Source organism: Plasmodium knowlesi (assembly GCF_000006355.2).
Source record: "Plasmodium knowlesi strain H genome assembly, chromosome: 14".
NCBI lineage: Eukaryota > Apicomplexa > Aconoidasida > Haemosporida > Plasmodiidae > Plasmodium > Plasmodium knowlesi.
Genome location: NC_011915.2, coordinates 1,614,964 through 1,637,794, shown reverse-complemented (window position 1 = coordinate 1,637,794; position 22,831 = coordinate 1,614,964). Strand labels below are relative to the sequence as shown.

Sequence of the window (22,831 nt, the reverse complement as noted above, 5' to 3'; positions counted from 1 at the left end):
ATTTTGAGAATAATTAAAACTTATTCCTCGTAAAAATTATAAAGAGACATTTCTTTCCGTCTATTACTTAAACGTTGAAGAAAGAAAAAAAAAAACTCTCCCGTTCATAGACCTACTACTTGCTCATTCTGTGTCGCAAAAAAAAAGAATGAATATAAATAAAAAGAAAAATACATATGCCACAATACGAAAGAAGCTCCAAGAACGATCTCAGGAGGGGCGAAGAAATGACAGCAAAATACACAACCAAGTGCACAAGTTGATAAATAAAGAAATAATAATCGACTATGACACTAATGAAAAGGTGAATGCAAAAATTATTTTGAATAAATATTTAAATATAATTACCCATTTGACCAAGGAAAATATAAATTTAAAAAAAATCATAGAAAAAATAAAACTGCAAAATGACAAAAATGAAAGTATACTCACTAAATACGAACATGAGTTGAAAACAAAAAATGACATCATCGCCAAAATAACCAATAAGCATGGCATACATATTTTAGGGGAAAATCTTAATGGGTGTAATATCCCTGATGAAGAAGAACAAGGAAGACACCCTATCATTCAAGAAGACATGTCCATGCTGAAAGAAGATGATAGCAACTTGCCAAATCGAGGAAGAACAAATTGTTTCCCCCATGATGGGGAACATATTCAAACGATAAATTCCCCAACCTCTTGTAATGTCATCGGCGCCGGGGCTAATACACAGTGGGAAGACAAACTTGGGAGAACCACGACGGGGATCCCGCCATCCTGTCGTAAGATGAACCTCCAGAGTGACCATGAAGAAGGGGTAAACCGGAACAGAAAAATGACAGTTTCAAACATGTGTCAAGAGAAAACCATTCCGCATGAAGACGAAAATAGGATTCCGGTTCGCGAAAAAGGAGGGTTAACAAATTGGATCAACTACAGGCATAAATTCACATGGCATGAAAAAACCATAAAAAATGAAATACCACTTTTTAATGCAAAAAATTCAAATTTGTACTTACATGGACAGAGCAAATTACAAGAAAATGATAAATGTCTTGATGAACTCAATTGCCTAATAAATAACTCCCCCAGTGCTGCTGACCTTAGCGACGTTAAAATTGTTCCACATGGAGGAAGACGCCTCGAAGAAATTGAAAGGTACCATAAAAAATGCGAGGAAGAGTATAAAAATATACATACCCCAAATAATTTTGTCGATAAAACAAACAGTTTAATCACCGTTCGCACAGAAAGGAATATATCTCAATGTGCCACCCAGGGGAAAAAAGTAATTGAAAATACATCATCATTCTTATATGACGATTTGTCAAAAATGAGAAATTTCCCTAGGCTGAGAAACGATGATAATGAGGGAGAAAGCTCCGAAGATAAATATAATAAAAGAGATGAGTTATTTTGGAGCGGGAAGGAAAAACAAGCTACCTATACGGATAGACCGGTGGACGTGCATGCGGGTCGTATGTCTGTTGACAGTCCCGACAACAACACGTCTATAGTGAATAAAATGGCCACTGTGGTTATGCAAAAAGATAGCGGGGGGGAGGCAAACTATCACACGACCCAGACCCATATCGATGCGGAAGTTGCGGAGGGGGGACGCGAAAATTATGAAGCGGAGAATTCGAGTCCATCTGATAAGAAAAATGTGCAGGACGATCTGGAGGATGATAATTATGAGGACTTGGAAAATATTATGTTTACAATATTGAAGCTGAGGCAAAAAGGGGTATCTAAATAGGGTACTTAAATAGGGTACTTAAATAGGGTACTTAAATAGGGTACTTAAATAGGGTACTTAAATAGGGTACTTAAATAGGGCACCTAAATAGGGTACTTAAATAGGGCACCTAAATAGGGTAGTTTATGAGGACAGCTACATATGGGCAGGAAAGTCCGCTTTCCAGCTTGCGCGTCGGTCTCTTTGTCATACATATATACATATCTATGAACGTATAAGCACATATTTTTAATTCCCTCATGGAACTTTCACAGCCATGTTGCCTTTCACGCATTATTTGGTGCACCGTTCTGTGAACCACAATGAGGAGGCGCAGGGGGAGGAGACCCTGTTTGTGGACCAAACGCCGCGCCATCAAATAACCACATTTCCCTGCAAAGCATTTTATGCATAAAAGGCAGAAGCGAGAAACAGTCATCCGTTGGCCTAATTTGCCCGTTAACGGCACATTTTGGGTGCAAGTTACATATGAAAAAAAAAAAATAATAAATCATTCCGATGTGATGTGAACCATACATGCCAATTTATGTACAATCCCATTTAAACCACATGAGGATGTGGATTTGTTTTGCGTGGAACCTTTTTCCAGCATGCACATTTTTCTGTGAAATTAAGCTTATTTTGTGATTTATGAGAAAAATGCTTTTTTCTTTAAATATTTTTTCAATCAAGTGTTTATTAAGTTTCTCCCGAACGGTATATTCATGAATGTTATTTCTTAACACGCAAGTGATTGTGATTTATGCCCATCCCTAATTCCTTTTTTCTTCTTCTTTTTTTTTTTTTTTTTCGTACCCTCTTTTTCTCTTTTTCTCTTTTTCTCTTTTTTTCTTATTTTCTTATTTTCCTGCCCCCCCCTTTACACAATTAATTAGCAGGCAATGTTGTTTTTCCATAACCTAGGAACCCTTATGTCACACACCCTTACCTTTTCGTTCCTATACCCTTACACCCTTCGACCGCCCACCTACAATCTTCCACCTACCTATCACCATTTGCCCACTTACCACCTTCCTCTTATCCTAACACTACCATAACAACTCTTTACAACAATATTTTACTTCCATCTACCATTTTTCCATTGCACCTTAACAAATCTGGGTTAATCTCCATATACAACTCATCAAACATTCCTAATGAGTGCACCATCCAGCACACTTTCCCTCTTTTTTTTTTTTTTTTTTTTTTTTTTTTTCCTTTATTAAATTTCTCTTTCTCCTTTTTCTTTTTTTTTCCCGTTCTTTGCTTTCTTTTCCCCATTTTTTGTTTTCTTCCCTCCGTTTTTTGCTTTTTTCGCAACATCTTTCTATTCTTTTTTTTTTTTTTTTTTTTTCCTTTTCTTATTTCTGGTCCGTTTTTTCGACAATTACTGCCCCCACCGCCTATATATCTAAACGCAAAATGAACATATACGTAAGTAGATTTGCCGCAATATCGAATTGCTAATCCTACGTGTACTCCTACATATACCTTTATGTTAAAAGCGCGTTCGTATGCATTTGGACTTGAAGAACATTTGTTCGTTTTCCCAACATTTGATTGAATACACACGTTTCTTCTATTGGAAAAATGGATTGCTTAATAAAAAAGATCAAAGAGGTGTTTCAGCATTCCATCCAGAAATGCTTTCCCTCAATTAGCGAAGAAGTCGTCGTTACCTACGCAAACGCGAAATTTGGCCATTTCCAATGTAAGAGAGCAAGTGCCTACATCACATATGCGTCTTCATCACATATACTTATCCAACCGTCCACGTGTGTGTGATGGAAGCTTTTCCCCTTTGCAACTGTCAAATATGGGAATGTCGTTACGCCGATTGGCTGGTTGTGTTGATTGTGTTGGTGGTAGGTTGACTGCTTTGCTCTCATTTCCCGCTCCCCCGACCTCCTCAGGTAACAACGCCTTCAACATATTCAAAAAGTACGGAAAGGAATTGAACGTGGAAAATGCGCAGAAGCTCTCTCAACTGATAATAGAAAACATCAGCGAGAATTTTTTTGAGGAAATTAAATCATCGCCGCAAGGATTCATAACGGTCAAATTGTCCAAGCAATACATAGAAAAGTCGCTACTCAAATTGTATAAAAATAACAAAATTGAAATAAGCGTGAATATAGATGAAGTAAAAAGTGGAAACGATGGAGATTACAAAAGAGTTTTGGTCGATTTCTCTTCCCCAAATATTGCCAAAGAAATGCATGTAGGACATTTAAGATCAACCATATTAGGAGATAGCATATGCAACATTTTCGAGTTTCTAAATGTACAAACGATTAGGGTTAATCATATTGGCGACTGGGGTACACAATTTGGAATGATTATTAATTATATAGTTACCAATTATCCGAATTTTAAGGAGAACATGCCAGAATTAACGAACCTTACGAGCTTATACCAAGAGGCTAAGAAAATTTACGACGTAGATAAAGAATTCGAAAAAAACTCCAAAAATTATGCAATAAAATTGCAAAATAATGATGAAGATTCCTTATTTATATGGAAAAAAATATGCGAAAGTAGCAAAAAAGAATTCAATAAAATATATAAAATATTAGACATAAAGTTAGACTATGTTGGAGAATCACATTACATCAATATGATTCCATCAACCTTGAAAATATTAAAGGATCAAGAATTATTGACAAATGTTGGAGACGCTATCTGTTATCATTCGGAAAATTTTAAGGTCCCATTATTTTTACAAAAATCCAATGGTGGCTATGGATACGATTCTACAGATGTTGCCGCCCTTCATTATAGATTAAAAGAATTAAATGCAGATTGTGTTATTTATGTTACGGATAATGGACAGCTATCCCATTTTGAAACTATATTTGAGGTAGCCAGAAGGGCACAATGGGCAAATGAGAAAACCAAGTTAATTCACGTTGGGTTTGGTCTTGTACTAAATGCAGATAATAAAAAATTCAAAACGAGAAGTGGCACCACCATAAAACTCATTAATCTCATCAACGAGGGAACTGAGCGAGCCAAGAAGGACCTCCTCGAAAGGATTCAATTGAAGAGCGAAGAGGAAATAAGCTACTTTGAAGGTACGCGCAGGAAAGATACTTAATACAACAGCGAGCGTGGTGAAATTGTTGTGACGCTAAATGCTGCTCTCATCCCTATATGCGATGCGTCCAACGAGGAATTACATTTTACGTGTTCCTCTTCATATTCCCCCTCACTATCGTGCATTGTATGATGGCACTGTATGATGACATTACGTGGGCTGCAGAAGCGCTTCTACGATTATAGAACATATTAATGTATATTTATTTTTCATTAAATTATGCCTCTTGTTTCTTTACCCCAATTTCCCCCCTGAAGGCGTAGACATAGACAAGCTGAGCGAAGAACTGTGTGTGAGTGCCATCAAGTATTTCGACATCAAGCAGAACAGAAACACCGACTACAAATTTTCGTATGATAATATGCTGAACGTGAAAGGTATACGCGAGGGATGAAATAGAATTACGCACCTAATTAGTACCCTTCACATGTCCTCATTTTTTTTTGCTACATTTTTATCCCATCCATCTATTGCAGGAAACACGGGACTATACATTATATACGCCTACTCAAGGATGTGCTCCATATTTAGAAAATGCAACATAGACATGGACCAACTGTCGAAAGGTGGGAGGCTTGCATAGTAAACGAATGGACTCCGTTCAGCGATGCTTGTGTCAGTGCTTTTTTAAAAAAAAATTTTTTTTTTTTTTTTTTTTTCTTCTCCCCTCATTGACAGACGAGCTGAACCTAGTTAGCCCTTACGAAGTGAACCTAGGATTGCACATTTTAAAATTTCCTGACGTCTTTTATTTTATTTTAAAAAATATGCTAATTCACAAGTAAACATTGAAATGAAAGAAAGAGCTTGAAACGCTTACCCACATTTGAGGGGAAAAAAAAAAAAAAAAAAATGGCGCATGCATGTGTTAAGAGTACTGCGCAGATGTGAACAGCACTATATGATGATTTCATTCTCCTTCCCTCATTTTAAGCAACATTACATTATTTATATATATATATGTGTCCATCCCTCCCCGCAATTAACGTAGATTGGCAGAGTACACTTACGACTTAACGACCATATTCACGGCATTCTACGAAAACTGCAAAGTTATAAACAGCGAAAACGAGAAATCAAGACTAATTCTGTGTGCCATATCAAAGTCCTTATTACAGGTAAATGCGAAAAGGAAACGCACACGCAGTCCGATGTGCATAAATGTGGGCATATATTTGTGTATCTATTTGAAGCAGCCTTCTTTTCTATATAAACACATAGAAGGCTGAACTGTTTGACGGAACATACATTCCTTCGCATTGCACATAGGCATATTGGAAAATATGATTGAATCAATGCGCATACCATAGTGTGTGTTCAGTTAACCTGTGCTATACATGTGTTTTAATGCCCAACCGCTCATCTATTTGCATCCCTTTTCTTACGACGTGCAGATTTGTCTGAAACTCCTGGGCTTGAAAGCCATAGAAAAATTGTGAGAGAAAAAAGGAAAGAACATAATTCAAAACCAAGCTGGTAATAAAAGATGAAGAACGAATTTATGCTCCTTCAACTATATAAACGACATATCAGGATCTCCTGATAGTGTTAACAGAATTTGCGTAACACCTTTTTACCCCTTTAACTGTAAATTACCATTTTTTACTGCTAAACTGATGAATAAGAATTTTTTTTTTTTTTCAATTATGTAAAAATGGAATTCCTATTTTTACCAAATGATGATATGCCCATCCTGTTGGTCAAGCCTACTTTTGATTTCCCACGAAATTTTCGCACATTGAGGGAAATTAAAACATCACGAAAGTACAGAGGGGATAAAAAAGAAAATAAATAAGTAAATAAAATAAAATAAACTTTATCAAAATGTATGTTTGTCGAATGGGCAGTACAATGTGAAGTTCATTTTGTACGTGTGAGTGTTGTATTATATTAAATTTTTTTTTTTTTTTTTTTTTTTTTTTGTAATAGTAACATTGTTGTAAACTGTAAAGGACTTTAAAAATAACGCTTTCTTTAGAAAATTATTATAAAGCTTGAACATCTCTTGATGAATTTTCACAAAACACCTTAAGGAATTAGCCCTTTAATTTGCTCTGGTGGGGCTTGACACTTGATGGGGAAAAGAAATTGCCACGAACAGTTCCCCGGCAGGTTTCAATAATTAGTGAATATACGGTTAATAAAAGGCGAAAATAGGATCACCAATGTATCTTTATCCCATTTGTGCTTTACTACCCAAAGAGAAGCACGTCGTTGTGATGTCAGCTATTCGATGTGGTCTCCACGTTTACGCTATTAACTCGCCGCGACCGATCTCCATCATGAGCAAGCACATAAATGTACACATGTAGACATAATAAAGTTAAACAAGTGGACGCTCCCTTTATCTGCGACATAGTGTGCATGTAAGGAGAGGGACACTTTTCGCATATTTCAAAAAACTTTTGCCCGGATGAAGGAGAATTAGACGAAGAAGAGATCCAGTGCTTTCTTCGTCAATTTAGAACACAACATATTTTGCACCTAGCTGATAAAAGAATCATCTTGCGTTTTTTAAAAGACATCTTTGTAGGGCTCTTTTTCGTGCCATCATTTCATCATTTAATCGCTTTCCATAAAGTACTTTATAAAAATAGCTGCATTTTTAGAACCATTTAAATGTTCGTGAAATATCGCTTTTCAATTTTTTCTCTAAATACTAAAAAAGAAAAAGAAAATAAAGTTAGCAAATTCGAAAAGTTATTTTTATCACCATCGCTATCATTGCCCCCATTTTCTGTTCCTACTTTATTGATAATTTTTTTCTTACAATTTATAGGAAAAAACTATAAACCTTCTTTTCATTGCAGTGCGGTGAAATAGTGAAAAAATATTTTAATTTTTTCCTAAAAAATAAGATTAAAAAAAAAAGAAAAGCTTATTTCTAATGTAACCTTTCCCTGACATGTATTATATATGGTAATATGTTGCAATAGTAAAAATATGCAAAGTGCGCGCGGGAAAAAAAAAAAAAAAAAAAAAAAAAAAAAAACGGTACGCTTACATTTACATGCGTTCGAGGGTTTTCATAAATATATTATAGGTGTTACAATTTATGTATGTTTTTTTTTGTACATACCTGCTATGCTGCGCTATGCTATGATAAAGGGAAGGAAACGTGTTCATGCGCTTTTTAACCCACCATTTATGAGTAATGAGCGGAGCGGAGAAATTTTAAACATGTACAAGTGATGAAAAATAATTTGCAATTTTGTCCGTATATATTTTTTTACTTTGAAAAATTATTGCCATTGCATGTTACCATATTCTATGTCAGTGCGCGTTTAGTTATAACGTTCGTTTGACGCTCATGTAGCGTTCATCCTGCTGCGGTCATTTTACTAGGCATCTCTCGCCCATTTCAGTGCGCCAAGTAGGACGTGCCGTATAGGAAGAAGTTGCATGTTGCGCAGAATAGTATTTTTCTACTGCGTATTTTATTTTAGCCGCATTTATGTATATTTCCCCTCGCTGCGTTTGCGCAGTCGTACAGGCGCGCAGCGGTGGAACCATCTCGCAGTAGACCACCAGATCAATAGAACGGTAGACCCGTCATTTTTCCTTTTGCGCTTGGGGCACGACTTTTCAGCACAATTTCTAAATCATGCCCATAGGGCAAAATTGTTATGTGTTGGGAAGTTTTGCCTACATGCCCTCCTACAAGTTATTTTTTGTTATATATAGATTTGTTCGTTCAAATTTTAAATAAATTTTTAACACTCATTTTGAACTATAAAAAAGGGAGCTCATGTATATGTGGTTTCCGCGACTGTAGTTGTCCAGTTTGCGGATATAACAACACCCCCTTTTGCGGACAATACACCCCATTTGCACTACCCTTTCAAAGTTAGCAAATTATAGCGGTAGGTGGGGAGGTATATACCACAAATAACACACTAAACCGCAACGCTAACGCTTTCCTTTATGTGTGTGTACATATGCGTGTCGTATGTACATTCTTGAGCCTTAAGGAACATCCCCTTTTTGTTGCTTTCACCTTTGGGTAGAGTGTAGCACCCTTTTTTTTTTTTTTTTTTTTTTTTTTTTTTTTTTCGTGCCTCATTGGCTATCCCCCCCATTTGTTGTCAAAAATAAAAAAATGGAGTACGGAAATGGAGGGGACAAAATTTTCGACTTGAATTCAATCAGTCGAGAAAAGTTGGAGTTGGTGGAAGTATTCTATGATAAAATGAAGGACACAACAAATGCAAATGCCTTGTACTTGTACGCCCTGCAAATCTTTAAAATCTGTAACATCCATAATGAATTACCTCGTTTAGTGGTATTTGGCCAACAGTCTATGGGTAAAACGACACTTTTAGATTTTATTATGGGTGGACCCATGGGCTATACGAGTTCAGACACTGGAACCAAGCAGCCAATTGTCATCATACTAAAGCCTAGTGACACAAATAAAATAGAATGTTATTTGAATAAGAAGAAAGTAAGCATTGATGATTTGCATGAGAAAATGAAAGCCATTATGGTTAACCTGAATGAGTCAATTATTCCTAAAGAGCTAGAAGTAGAAATTTCCATCCCAGGTGGCATCTACGCTACATTTGTCGATTTACCAGGAATAAAGGATGATTCCAAGGCGGGGTCTGAGCTGACGCGAAAAATTGTTCGTAATTATGTGCAGAATTTCCCGAACGATATTTACATTTTAGTGAAGAAGGCGTCAGACGATCCGGCCAACTGGCCCTACCATTTGAGGGAGTTTTTTATGAAGCCCAAACCCATGGGTGAGTTTTCGTGTGAATTGTGTACATGACGTGAGGGTGTGTTGATCACCAATTACACACATGTTTAATGTGCTCCTTTTTGCATACTTAATTCTACGCCCTTCCTTCTGAACATCATATTTTCCCATTATCAACGCCACAGGTCTTGGTCTGCAAAATAAACAGTGCATCGTCGTGGGGACAAGGGCCCTGGAATTCCTGAACAATGAACTGAGCACAATAAAAACACTGACGGAGCTATACGACAGGGTGAAGAAAAGAGGAATCATGGACCATAATGATAATATTCTATCACTCTATTTGTTGGAACTGTTTTCCATTCCGATAGAGCAGAAGGAAAAAAATGACTTTCTAACGAATAGAATTTCTATGTACTCTAAGATACTGAACGGAAGAAAAAACGTGCTAGACTTGCTTCTGAACAAATTTGAAAACGATTGTAACGACTCCATTAAGAAGGAGTTACTGGACTGTTTCGATGTAGAGAAATTCAAACAAGAAGTGAATAGCAAATTTATGAACATCCTAATACAGCAGTTACGTAAGGTAGAAGTGAAGTTAGAAAAAAAAAAATCAAAGATGGAATTTTATAATAAAAAATTAGAAGAGCTATATAACAAGGGAAATATCCTAAGCATAAGAGAGCAAGTTAAATTGTACATACGAGAATTGGTTAATATTGTATCTAATTTGTTGACAGGAAATTATCCCATTTTAAATTTACCAAATAATGGAGAAGACTTTTTAAAAAAATATGGTGGAACATTAATGGAAAATTTAAAAGACGGAAATGAACTAGCCGTGGAGTTATTTGAAAAACAGGGATTGTACGACGAAAATTTTCTAAACTATTTAAATGAGTATTTATGCAAATATGCAAGTGAAAATGATATAAATCAGTCGATTTCTTCGGAGAGCAACTACGACATCAATAATATCTTAAACAACAAAGATCTCCACAATAACAACGGCAATAATAATAACAGTAGTAATAAGAGGGCGGATGCGTACGACACGCTAAATGATATGGAAAAAAAAAAACTTAACAGTGTACCTGCTCTGGTAGAAGGACAACCTGTAAGATTCATTCTAGCTAAGGAGGAAAGCAGCATGTTCGGCGTTGTCCAAAATACACCTACAGATGCGAAAAGTAAAAACATATTAGTGAGTTTTTACTTCAGAAATAGTAACACAGAGGAGCAAGTGCAAATAAAATCCGTTGAGAAAGACAGATTAACAGTTATCAAGGCAGTGGAAACGTTGAATGGTGATCCTTCGTTTTTGAATGGACTACAAGTTTGGTATAAAATGATAAGAGATGATGGATGGGTTGGATTCGATAAAGCAGAAATTATTAAAGTGTTTAACAACAATAGCAAAATTAAAGACGTTCTTATCAGAAATTTGTCGAAAAATGATGAAGTAATATCCATAAAAATTAACGACCTCTACATGGATTACGTAATTGATGAAAATAAAGAAAATGAGGAAAATGAAGAAAACGAAGAAATGAAAGAAAATGATGATGACATACTTAAAAGAATTGCAGGAGCACACACGGATTTGAAAATTCTCAATCAACTAGCCATTACATATATTTGCAAATGGCTCAAATACAATATTGCAAAAATTGAACCCGAAAAAGATTTCTCAGATGAAGTGCTACTACAAATGATGAGAAGCATTCACAACATCGTCGATCAGAGTGACTGGAAACCATTAGTTGTTGATCTTCTTCAAGCCAACATAAGTGGAAATATTTTACATCTGACCAAATTAGCTAGCTGTTCTGCTGCAGTAGCATTAAATAGAGTATTCAAAGCAGGCTTAGGTGAAATTAACAGAAAAATTAAAAATAATTACATGGATGAAAATATATATCTGTTAAGCACAAATCCCAAATTCCTCGACGAATTGAATCAGGCCTTGCATAATTTCTGCAAGGAAAGAGCCATTACCTGTGCTAGCGAAATGAAAGACATTGTCTTTGAGCAAACCTATGCTGTACATTTCGAGATCATCGAAGAAATTTTCGATGGCTGCAAACTCTTTGAAGATAACTTTCTCACGCCTAGTGGTGTTAAGCCCACCATGTCCATTATTACCAAAAATGTGAAGCAAAATTTGGCATACAGAAACCATCAGTTATCCCTAACTGATATTAAGATTAACAAAAAGTCAAAGTCCAAGGAACTCATACAGGAGGAGGTCAAGTTACAGTTCTGGGCCATTAAGATGCTTATATCTGTCCCCTTCGCAACGAAGATTTATGCCCATTTTCTGAACAATATTTTGCCTAAGAATAAGCACTTGGCCAATGTCCTGGACTACTCGATTGACTGTGAGAGCACGTTGGAAAAGTACATCCAGAGCAAACTGCTAAACCGGGAGGTGAACGGTATGTGGTTAAACGGAGACGTGACAACACATCGGCAGAAGAGAACACCCTTGTGCGCATAGCAACGAGCCATCGTTATTCGTTGTGCATCCCATTTTCCTCCTCTTATGCGCCTACACATGTGTTGTGTGCGTTATGTACACTTCTCCACTGTTCCGATTTGCACAAATAGTGCCACGCTTACAACGAATTCTTCGTCCTCCTTATTTTCCCCTCATACACCCAGGTGTCATGGTTCCCATTGATGACAAGGAGCTGATGTCACACTACAACATCATCGACAATAGAGACAACCTTTTGAGAAAGCTGGAAAACCAGAAGAGGCTCAACCAGTACTTTACCATCGTTTCAAATTCGATCAAGCTTCTGAAAAATAATGTAATACGAAATAGGACAAATAGAACTGTGCACATTTCTGTTATGTGCGAAATTGAAATTATTCTTTCGCCATTTTTTTTTTTTTTAGCTCAGCATTTTTTCTTCCATGTTAATTTCCTGAAATGTACCAAAATTTTCAATTTTCACTGCGTGCCCATTTGCCTAATTTTCCTTCCTATTTTTAGTTATCCAAGGAGAGTACACTTGATTTTGTAACCAAGTTGGATTTTGGCCAAGAAAATAAAAAAAATTGGCATCGATTGGGTACGTAAAGGGAAAATATTACCATTTTGAATTTTCATATTTCCTCTGCCCCCCTGGCGACAACATAAAGAACAACATAAATTTGCATAACCTCTCTCATTTTGCTCCATTTTTTATTTTTTTTCCCTTCAGATTCCTATGAAGACTGACGCCCTCGTCGCTATTTCAGCAAGCGGATTTCTTTTTTTTTTTTTTTTTTTTTTTTGTCGTTCTTATCTGTTGCTTGGTTTTAGTACCTATGCAAGATATATGATTATTACATATATATATCATATGTATATGTATATATTTTTTTCTTTCTTTTTTTTGTTTGCGTTAATTTATTAAAATTCGCCGCAAGAGCATGTAGAAGTCTTTCTACGCGTGTTACATGCTTTTGTGTACGCTACTTCCGATTTGTTACATTTATTTGTGTACCTGTGAGCATATGCCGCAGTTCATTACATGTGCGTGCATGTCCATTACGTTGATATGCCGCCCCCTATATTTTAAACTTTCTCCCCCCTAAATTTTAATACTCCCGAAAGGATAAAATTTAACTTGCTTATTAATTCCGCATTTGCCATATTTTTCCACAGATGATGGTGCTTATGTCTTTTCGCGGTTTTCCCTGTTCCATAGAATAAATGTTCGTATATTTATATTCATTTCTTTCCACTTATGTGGAATATATATATATATTTTTTTTTCCATGGGTACTCCCTCCATGAATAAGCGTTTTATAAATGTCCTGCTATGGGAGTTACACATGCATATATATACACATTTCAGCGTATATTCGTACGCTGTGATGGATTACATGTAGGTATTTTCATCCTCGTGTCTCCTCCGCTTTTTAATTAAAAACCATTACATGTCTGCATCACTGAAGGGTGTAGTTCACATACGCGAATGTGAAATGGGCACATTTCAAATTTGTTCACTCGTACATAAAACATTAATTTACCACTAAAGTAAAAAGCAGAAAAAGGAAATTGTTTTTTCGCGCTCTTTTTATGTTACAATTCTGCGCAAAAGGGTGTTACATTAACAATGTTTATAAAACTGATTTTTCCATATTTGCAACCTGCTTCCTCCATTTTTCTGTTTTTCTTTACTTTCCACACCACTATAACTCGAAGACGGGAGGAAAAATAACCATCTATCATTCAGCCAAATGATGAGGGAAAAAAAAAAAATACAATAATTTTTTCAAAAAAAATGCGAACAAATTACATTGAACATTTCCTTTTCCTTCACTAGCGTTAAAAAAATGTTATTCAGCACAATGTGCGTAACATGGCTTTTTTCCTGTTTTCCTTTTTTTCCTTTTTTTTCTTTTTTTTTTTGTCCTATTTCTCCATTTGGTCTTTCTCATGCATTGTTTGGAAAGAAAAGCGCTTTACCATCGTTACGTAAGTTTTACGTAGGACATAATATACATGCCAATGAATGCCTCATTTCTGGACATGCTTCGCAGCTGAAACCTTTTTCCATCATAAGCATAAGAGCTTGAGAAAAAACGCACAAATTATATCTCGTCATATATGCGTGTACAAGCGCAATTGCCTAACCAAAAAAAAAAAAAAAAAAAAGAAAGGAAAAAAATTGCATGGGCCATGAAACAAATGAAGCCTTCTTAATTTTACCAATTTAAACGCCTATACAGTTGACACAAAACATGGATTTTTTCTCGCATGTGCCAACGCCTGTTTTTTTTTTTTTTTTTTTTTTTTTTTTTTGTGACAAATGGGGGACATTCATTGCCCTCTAAATTTATGATGCAAATGCAACGAAAGAAGGAAACTTTCAATTTTTACTCATCTTTTTTCTTTATAATTTTTTTATTATTTTTCTTTTGCCTGCTTAAACACGCATCATGTGTAATATATATATATATAACTGCTTTTCCATTTAAGCCGCTCATTTATTCGTTAGAGCCTTTTATGCACTAGGCCCAGTAACTCATCGCAAAATGATATATACATATAATAAACGTATTTATGTATGTACCTATTCATTTACCCTTTCACGCGCAGCGGCGATTTTCATTCATGCATTCGCAAACTTTTCCTTTACGCATCCCTAGGTTTGTGTATTCACTAGGAACTTCTCATTTACCCTCTTATGTATTTATATGCCCTTTCATCAATTCACAGCCTGCCAGCGAACCAGCACAACCATTGATCCAACTAATCCGCTGACAAATATACTATTTGATTCATTTTCTTTTTTTTTTTTTTTTTTTTTTTTTTTGTTCCTACCTTACCGGTAGAATGAAGTAACCCTAAACCAAATGGATTACCACTTCGCTTCTTACATACGCATAAACACATGCATATGTATTCTCACCTGAATACTTGGAATATATACGCATACATTTCGTGATTTCACAAAATGTGGGCTTTTTGAATAATTTTTTAAGATATTTTTTTCCTTTTTTTCATGTTCTCCTCCCTTTAAGTTAAACCTTATTTTGTGGAACGTTTTTCCCCTGATGCCACAAGCATTGTAATAGTATGCCGACTCGGCATTAGTACATACTTATTGTTTCGCTTTTGCTCATATGCGAAAACGTGTCCCTATGTACACACATACGTGCTACATACATTTATGCGTGTAAATATGTTTATCTAGGGAGAGGTCCCCCCCCCTACTCACACACACACACACCCTTGTATCGAGAAAATTTAGAACATATTAGATAACACCTTTTCATTTTTCATTTTTTTCTGTGTATTTTTATTCGTACTTTATATTTTTATTTTCCTCGCAAGGGTCGCCTTAACAAAGGGGGAAAATAATACTGACGTCCTGACGGTTCATACATTTGCATCGCCATGCTATACTATTTCCCCAGTACACATTAACATTGGCAAGAATATACGCTTAAGTGTTCTTACGTTAGCGCTCGGTCGGTACAATAACGACTTTCCTGACGAGGCGTAACAGACAGACGGACAGACACAGACACAGACACACAAGGGCCAATTATGATGAAGGCCCTTAATCCGTATAGCAAGAAAGAGGAAGAAGTACAAAATCATGATGACATGAACACACAAAATTCAACTGTTAATGGCATCAATATAAACGATATAAACATAAACGATATAGAAGAAAATATAAGTGATCACGAAAATGAACGGAAAGTTAAAAAAAAAGGGAAAGCCATCGAATATCATTTGTTCGATGTAGAGGCATACAACACCACCAACAACAGCACGATAGAAAGTTTCGTTGATTTAAGTTCTATAAGATCAAGTTATTTATCAGAAAACAAGAAGAAAAAAGCCAAGAAAAAAAGAATCAGCTATTTAAAGAAACAGCTAAAAATTTACAAAAAGAAATATAAAATATTGCCTGAACATACCATTGACCAAGATACTAGCTACGAAGAATCTGTGAAAAATGAAAATAAAGACTATAGAGTATACGACCTCAGGGAGGTAAAAACGGATAAAGGAACCAATGATTTTTTGCCACAAATACGAAAGGACACCATCGGTGTGAAGAAGGATGTCTTTGTAAATGTAATAAAATTTATCATCCTCATTTCCTCCATTTTCTCGTTCGGTACGTTGAGTACAGCCATAACTAAGTACATCATTTTTGTGAAGAAATTTACTTATACGCAAATTATCACACTTTTGGAATTTTTCATTATGTATCTGATTCTGAAACTGGTAAGGAAAGGATATTACAGACAGGGTGGGGAATACGCCTCCTGGAGACGTTCTCCCTCGTTTATATTTTTATGTGAAACATGCTAGTACTCTTCATGTAGCTATTACACTGTACCATATTTTGAACCCCATATACACGTAAATACCCTTTGACAATTCATTCACAATTAGGTAACCTTCTGTGGGAAAATGAAAAGTTCGACAAACTTGACGAGGAAGGAATATATCAAATATATCATTTCGAGTAAAGCTTTTTTTTTTTTTTTTTTGTTGTTGTCTTGTCTAGGCAACGCTCGCCGATCCGCAGGGATACTTATATGTACACATGCAAATATATGTTGATATATGTATGTTATATTTGTTCACGAATGCTTCCTCACGTGGTTCCTCTTCTTTTCCACCTCCCGCAGTTTCGGCACTATTAGGACTTAGCGTTGTGACAGGCAATAGCGCCTACTCCTACTTAGAGATTCCCGTGATTTCTGTCATTAAATCGAGTTCGCTAATATTGATATATTTTTTATCCATCAAATTTGGTAACCTCCCTTTTTTTGTAAAAATATTGGCAGATTTGTTCTAAGGGGAATGTTTTCCTCGCCTAACAGCGTGTACGTGTTAACATGTATGAATATATGTGAATACTTTTTTTTTTTTTTTTTTTCTATTGTGACAGGTTTGAAGGAATTCAAGTGTTCCTTGTTCTGTTCGATTGTAAGTGAATGAAGAAGACACACGCACGCATAACGCCCTATAGGATAATACGTGCATGCGTTTCGGGTTGTATACATGTGCACATATGTTATGCGTGGGAAAAAAGAAGTTTCCATGCGTCATTGCAATAATCTTCCCTATCTCCCCTTCCGCAGCTTACAATACTGATGGGGGTAATTATGAGCGTTATCACGCTGAAAATAGACAGCTTGTTTGGGTAAAAAAAAATAAATAAATAAAATAAACGAATAAAATAGAAACGGTCGAAGTGAACATGGAAGAAGTGCATCATCCATTTGTGTTGTCCTTACTTTATTCATCACACATTTCCCTTTCCACCTCATTTTTTAGAATATTCCTGTTGGTAATATCCGTCATTGCGTCATCCCTTAAGTGGGTTTTTACCAATGTTTTGTTAAGATCAACATCGATGAAGCCTCACATAATTTTGTTGCACATATACCAAATGGCCATGCTTATCATATGTAAGGATCTGCATGAAAACGTGAAGTGCTTTCGCGCGAAGTTGGATTTGCTGCGCGGGTGCGTGTATTTTTTGTCAAAATGCCCACATGATAAAAATTATTCTCCCCTACCCTCTTTGTAGTTATCCCCACACTTCTTATCGATTTGACCTGTGTTATTAAAGGTGAGTGTAGCGAAAACACACTCGAGCTATTTTTCCTTCCTGCAAGGAATACGTATTATATGATACTTTAACGCTATGTGAATATCCCCCTACTTGTTATATGTACACAAATGTACATTTAAGGATTTCCCACCCTTGACTTTTTTTTTTTTCAGATTATAGCAACAACGTTTTAACGGTTGACCAGATATTTTCAGCATTGATTTTAGTTTCCATTGGCGCACTGAGCAGCATTTTTTTAATTTTAGCTGAATTCTCATTAATATGTAAAATGCTAGAAAAAGATATACACATTCGTGATGGTCCAAGAAAGGGCACAATTTCGATGCGCATACATGTAGCAGTGTCTTGGGCGTACAACACTATTAAGAACATTTTTTTTTTCTTCGCCTTTTTCTCGCAGCGTACACCTCATCCGTTACCCTGAGTATAGTCTTTATAGGGAGGGAGGCAATCCTTTTGATTATTGGATCGGTGAGTTAACGCCGAGTGTGCGCCAAGAGCAGTTGTGTTTTGTCCTTTGTTCGCACAGTACCTACACACATATATGTATATATATGTATTCACGTGTGTGCCATTCCCCCCCAATACCCTTCAGCTATTTTTTGGTGAAAACATCGATTTTAGTTCATCCATTGGCATAGCAATTTCGATGATTGGTACCATCCTCTATGGTTATGCATCAAAGTGATGGCCCTGATTCAAGCGGGCCACAGTTGCGGCTGATACAAGACAACGTATATGCACACATAGTACATACGTAAGCATCCCGCGAATATGCCTAATCCACTTTTTTTTCCAACTTTTTTTTCAATTCGAGTATATATTGTTTTTGTAATTTGTGCCCATCGTGTCTGCACACGAAACAAAGTGCAGTCATAAAAATGTTTACGCCGCACCTGAAGGATATATACACCCATCAAAAAAAAAAAAAAAAAAAAAAAACATTACCAAAATGTTAAGGGTTTTTTTTTTTTTTTTTTTTTTTTTAATGGGTGTATCAAATTTTTATACATTTTCCTTTTTTTTTGTGTGTTAATTTTTTTTTAACTGAAATGTTATTATTAAAAAAATTAAAAAATGTCTTAAGAAAATTTATCAAAAACAAATTTTATAAATATCATAATCAACGTTTTTATTTTTACATAAACGTTGTTACGCGTATCCATTTATATGTTAATATATATAACGTATCAATGTGTACACTGCTTAACGCGAAATGAACAACCTTCGCCCAATTTTCATATCCATTTCCTACAAGAGCATTTATGTACGTATGTGCTTATACTGACATACGCGTATCTACGTGCAAACGGTGGGATGAAAAAAGAGGGGAGGCACGACTGTCACCCCCCCCCAAAATGGATATATGCCCACAATTTGAGCTTCGAAATCGGGAAATCGCTCAGCCCATCAGCATGGGATTTGGATCACATAAATCATAAATACACTTCGCATTGAGCAAGAAATAATTAATCACATTAAAAAGTGTAAAAACAAATGGGTAAAAAAAAGACATGTGCAGAAACGTGGAAATATATTACACATGTATAAAAATACACACATAATGCATAAGCACATATGTATGCACAAAGGTATAGATAGACAAACATATGTAGTTATGTGCCACTGGGGAGAGAGGGGCGACATTTGAAAAATCCAAAATATGCTAAAAAGGGCATATGCTCACGGGGAGTAATACACGAAAGTCCCATTCAGGGGTAACCAAAGTGGGGACTTGAAACATGTAACAGGCGGATCACACCCTACAAAATGAGGAAGCCAGGTTGCGTAACTAAAACTTGGGTACATGGCCCATACGTATGGGGTATAGGATATATGTACACATATAAGTCTCTATGCATTCCCCATACGTTGTGCTGGACTTCGTCTCCCTTGGAGTGGATCCGTGCCAATAAACACACACCCATTTGTATCCATACGCATGGGGCGTGTGCACTTTAAAAAAAAAAAAAAAATTACAAACTGGTTTCACTTGTACTGGTATATACCAGACTCAGTTAAGTATTTAATCCACTTAATAATTTTGTAATTGGATTTTTCGAAAACTTTAAGATATTTGATATACACGCCACTGGAGGTAAACATGGGGATTTTAAAGCTTAGCGTGATAGGCATTTTGTACGTATTTAAAAACTTAACGGTATTCATATTCTTAACTTTGTGGACTTGTAAAACAACCTTGGACAAGTCGTCCACCTTTTGAGTGTTGTTCATGTTGGAGTAAATTTGGTTTTGATTTTCAAGCGTTAAATATATCCTAATGCTATGTTCACTTGAGCTCGAAAATTTTTTAATTCTCCAGGTAACGATTCCCTCAATGTTGTTAAATTCAGTTTTTCCAATCGACTTGTATTTCACTTCAACATTTTCAGAGAATTTATAAATCGGAATCTTAATGACAACGTCGGTAGCATACATACTGCCCTTATAATTGGATTTAATGGTAACAGCGTATTCGTATCTGTTTGTGTTTTTATAGTCCCCATAGGTACTTTTACTATTATTTGTGAGTTTTTTAAGAGAAAATCTTTTCTCCAACGATTTGGAGTACTGTAGTATGGGGTTGTATATTGCTATAATGTGAAACGGTATCTGTATATTTTTGGTAATAGTGTATTTCATCAGTTCGAATGTACCATCCGGGGGGGTGAAGGTAATGAGTTTACTATTTTCATATTTGGAGAGTGTCACACAATGGTGAAAAATGCAGTTGTCGATAATGATATCTTCCGTTTCCTTTTCTTCACTTGTGTTTTTCCTCTTGCTATTGCTTTGATTGGATTTTCCTTTTAAGGCATTTTTTGAGTTACTATTTGCACAACCCGCATTGTTCACCTGATTATTACCGCTAGAGCCGTTACTCGCATTGTTAAGGAGATTAAACATATTGTTTGTGCTCAGTTCACATATAGGCATTCCTGAAAGGAAACATTTCAGTGTGACTTTTCCATTGATGTGGGCATATATTAAATTGTTGCTATTTATTGTAACATTCAAAATTTCTAGTATATCAATGTATATTTCATTTTTCTTATAATAAATATTGTTGTTTCTCCAAGTGCAATTTCCGGTTATGTAATTAAAATTATTGGATGGTTTGTTATTGTTAATTATTTTATTTTTAATTCGGTTCAGCGTTTCTTTCCCTATATATTTTAGTTTATTTTTTTCATTCAATTCATAACTATTTGAATTCTTTAAGCTATTCTTTTTTTTATATGAATCTTTACTATTTCCATTATAATATTTCATGTGCAACCCTTCATTTTGGTTTTGTATATTCGTGTCATGTACAATATCTTCAATCACACAGTTGGGATTCCTTAACTCATTTGAAAGCTTCTGAAAATATTTAGAAGTTCTACTGTAATATTTCACCTTATTCAGGAGACTATTCTTTAAAATATTTACTTCCAGCGTTTGTGGATATCCATAGTCAATTATTTCATCACATATTTCGTAAATAAGTACAAAGTTGTTAACTATATTTATTCCTGATATTTCCTTATTAAGGAAAAAATTTAATATTTCTATAAATTTATATATAAAGTTGAAGATAAGGCAGATATTTGAGTTGCTTCTAGTCAGAACCGTTATGACAATTTCGTTTATACTCACATTTAGGAAGAAAACATTATTTATTTCGACTATTGGGTGCTCGAAGAATCTCTTGGTTTTTATATATTTGTTTATGTAGTGGCTGAGGTCATTCTTTCTCGTGACGTTTCGGTAGTTCCTCTGTATTAGCAATTGCCCGTTTATGAAAAAAATGTACAGGGCGTCTATCATCTTGGGTTCGCATATTCTTCGGTACTGCTCTTGGCGTCGTTGCTACGTTGCTACAACGACGCGGTCACCACCAGCCCCAGTTGGCTGCTATTCTCATTAACTCGAGTGAAGAGGGTGGACATCCAAAACCCGCCTCCTTCACACACCTTCACCGAGGTTTATGCTTCGAGTAGCACCTATATATGCTCACGTGGGCATACGTTGATTCGGTCACGCGATAATGCGGCCATTCACCCCTGTGATTGTGCAGCTATCCACGCATATGTACAAATGTGCAACCTCAAGCAGACATAAGCGTAAACATAAACACAAGCATAAGCACACACAATAGGTGAAAAGTTCACATTTAGCATACGACACAGATAATGGCGCGCAAAGGGCTTGCTCGATAAAATTGTAAATTAGGACAGAAAAAAAAAAAAAAGAAATGTAAAAAAAAATTACGCGGAAGAGAAGGAAATGAAATACGCCACGTGCAAGCTAAAAACAAAAGTCTTCGATGAATTTTCAACGTTAAAGCAGCTGATCCGTTCACGTTGTACAAATGGACGAATGGACGAATGGCCTTTCGAGGGTCAAGTAGTACACCGCAAAAGTCCCCTTCTCTCCATCCCTATTCCTAACTTGGGCCAGTCACTTGAATGGCTCTACACGAGCAGAATGTTATGGGCGATGTATATATATATATATGTATGTATATTTTGATGCTTGTCCGACACCTAGCGCTTTCTCCCCCTCGTGCATGTTATTTCTTAATGGCGCTAGGAGCACATATGTATATTTTATACGTATAAACGCTTTTCCGGAGTGGCCTTCCCAAACTGTGCATGGCTGTGCAGGAAAACTTGTCAAAATGAGCGCTTCTCCCTATACGATAAGCAAAACGAACGTAACTACCATTTCGAAAAGATGGTGAAAGGGCTACCCATACTTAAAGAAATTTTCTGATATCTGCTAAAATTTGCAAAAAAATGTTAAGTCTGTTTTAATACGCTAAATGCATATTTATGTATACATTTATGCATGCATAAGTTTACGGCTAATTTGTCGCATAGTAAACGTTGGCATATACTTTTGTATCGTTTTATCTGGGCATTCGTACATTTTGCTCTTTTTATTCATCAGCGCCAGAACGCTCGACCATTTCTATTCGGACTACCACTACTAGTTTGCTAAAACCTTTCTCATTAAATTAGGAACACTGGTTTCCATTGCTCTGGTTGATAAATTATCATATCGTTATATTCCTGGCATACAAGTACATATGGATGTATATGTAATATGGGCACGTGAATAAACATGCAATAGTTTCTTTTCTTTTCTTTTTTTTTTTTTTAAATGGCGATGATGACTACCACTTGAAAAGTTGGTACATCTCCAAATTCTGT

The 22,831-nt window shown here is 35.8% G+C and overlaps 5 protein-coding genes across 5 annotated transcripts; 4 read left to right on the top strand and 1 right to left on the bottom strand.

Moving 5' to 3' along the window:
- Positions 1-148: 148 nt before the first annotated feature.
- On the top strand, positions 149-1,744 carry PKNH_1438300 (conserved Plasmodium protein, unknown function; the record flags this gene model as incomplete). Its single annotated transcript, XM_002262226.1, has 1 exon — positions 149-1,744. One exon carries the CDS (start codon positions 149-151, stop codon positions 1,742-1,744), a length of 1,596 nt encoding a protein of 531 aa, XP_002262262.1.
- Positions 1,745-3,313: 1,569 nt separating this feature from the next.
- On the top strand, positions 3,314-6,259 carry PKNH_1438200 (arginine--tRNA ligase, putative; the record flags this gene model as incomplete). The annotated part of the gene is made up of 7 exons (XM_002262225.1): positions 3,314-3,434; positions 3,637-4,797; positions 5,078-5,197; positions 5,297-5,386; positions 5,499-5,601; positions 5,812-5,938; positions 6,215-6,259. 7 exons carry the CDS (start codon positions 3,314-3,316, stop codon positions 6,257-6,259), a joined length of 1,767 nt encoding a protein of 588 aa, XP_002262261.1.
- A 2,660-nt stretch (positions 6,260-8,919) lies between these two features.
- PKNH_1438100 (uncharacterized protein) lies at positions 8,920-12,754 on the top strand (the record flags this gene model as incomplete). Its single annotated transcript, XM_002262224.2, has 5 exons — positions 8,920-9,565; positions 9,708-11,963; positions 12,190-12,341; positions 12,527-12,605; positions 12,738-12,754. The coding sequence occupies 5 exons, from the start codon at positions 8,920-8,922 to the stop codon at positions 12,752-12,754; spliced, it is 3,150 nt and encodes a 1,049-aa protein (XP_002262260.2).
- Positions 12,755-15,580: 2,826 nt separating this feature from the next.
- PKNH_1438000 (transporter, putative) lies at positions 15,581-18,321 on the top strand (the record flags this gene model as incomplete). Its single annotated transcript, XM_039113661.1, has 10 exons — positions 15,581-16,270; positions 16,442-16,514; positions 16,681-16,806; positions 16,944-16,981; positions 17,137-17,198; positions 17,333-17,466; positions 17,589-17,630; positions 17,786-17,896; positions 18,034-18,104; positions 18,229-18,321. 10 exons carry the CDS (start codon positions 15,581-15,583, stop codon positions 18,319-18,321), a joined length of 1,440 nt encoding a protein of 479 aa, XP_038970032.1.
- Positions 18,322-19,622: 1,301 nt separating this feature from the next.
- Positions 19,623-21,443, bottom strand: PKNH_1437900 (AP-2 complex subunit mu, putative; the record flags this gene model as incomplete). The annotated part of the gene is made up of 1 exon (XM_002262222.1): positions 19,623-21,443. The coding sequence occupies one exon, from the start codon at positions 21,441-21,443 to the stop codon at positions 19,623-19,625; it is 1,821 nt and encodes a 606-aa protein (XP_002262258.1).
- Positions 21,444-22,831: the final 1,388 nt, after the last annotated feature.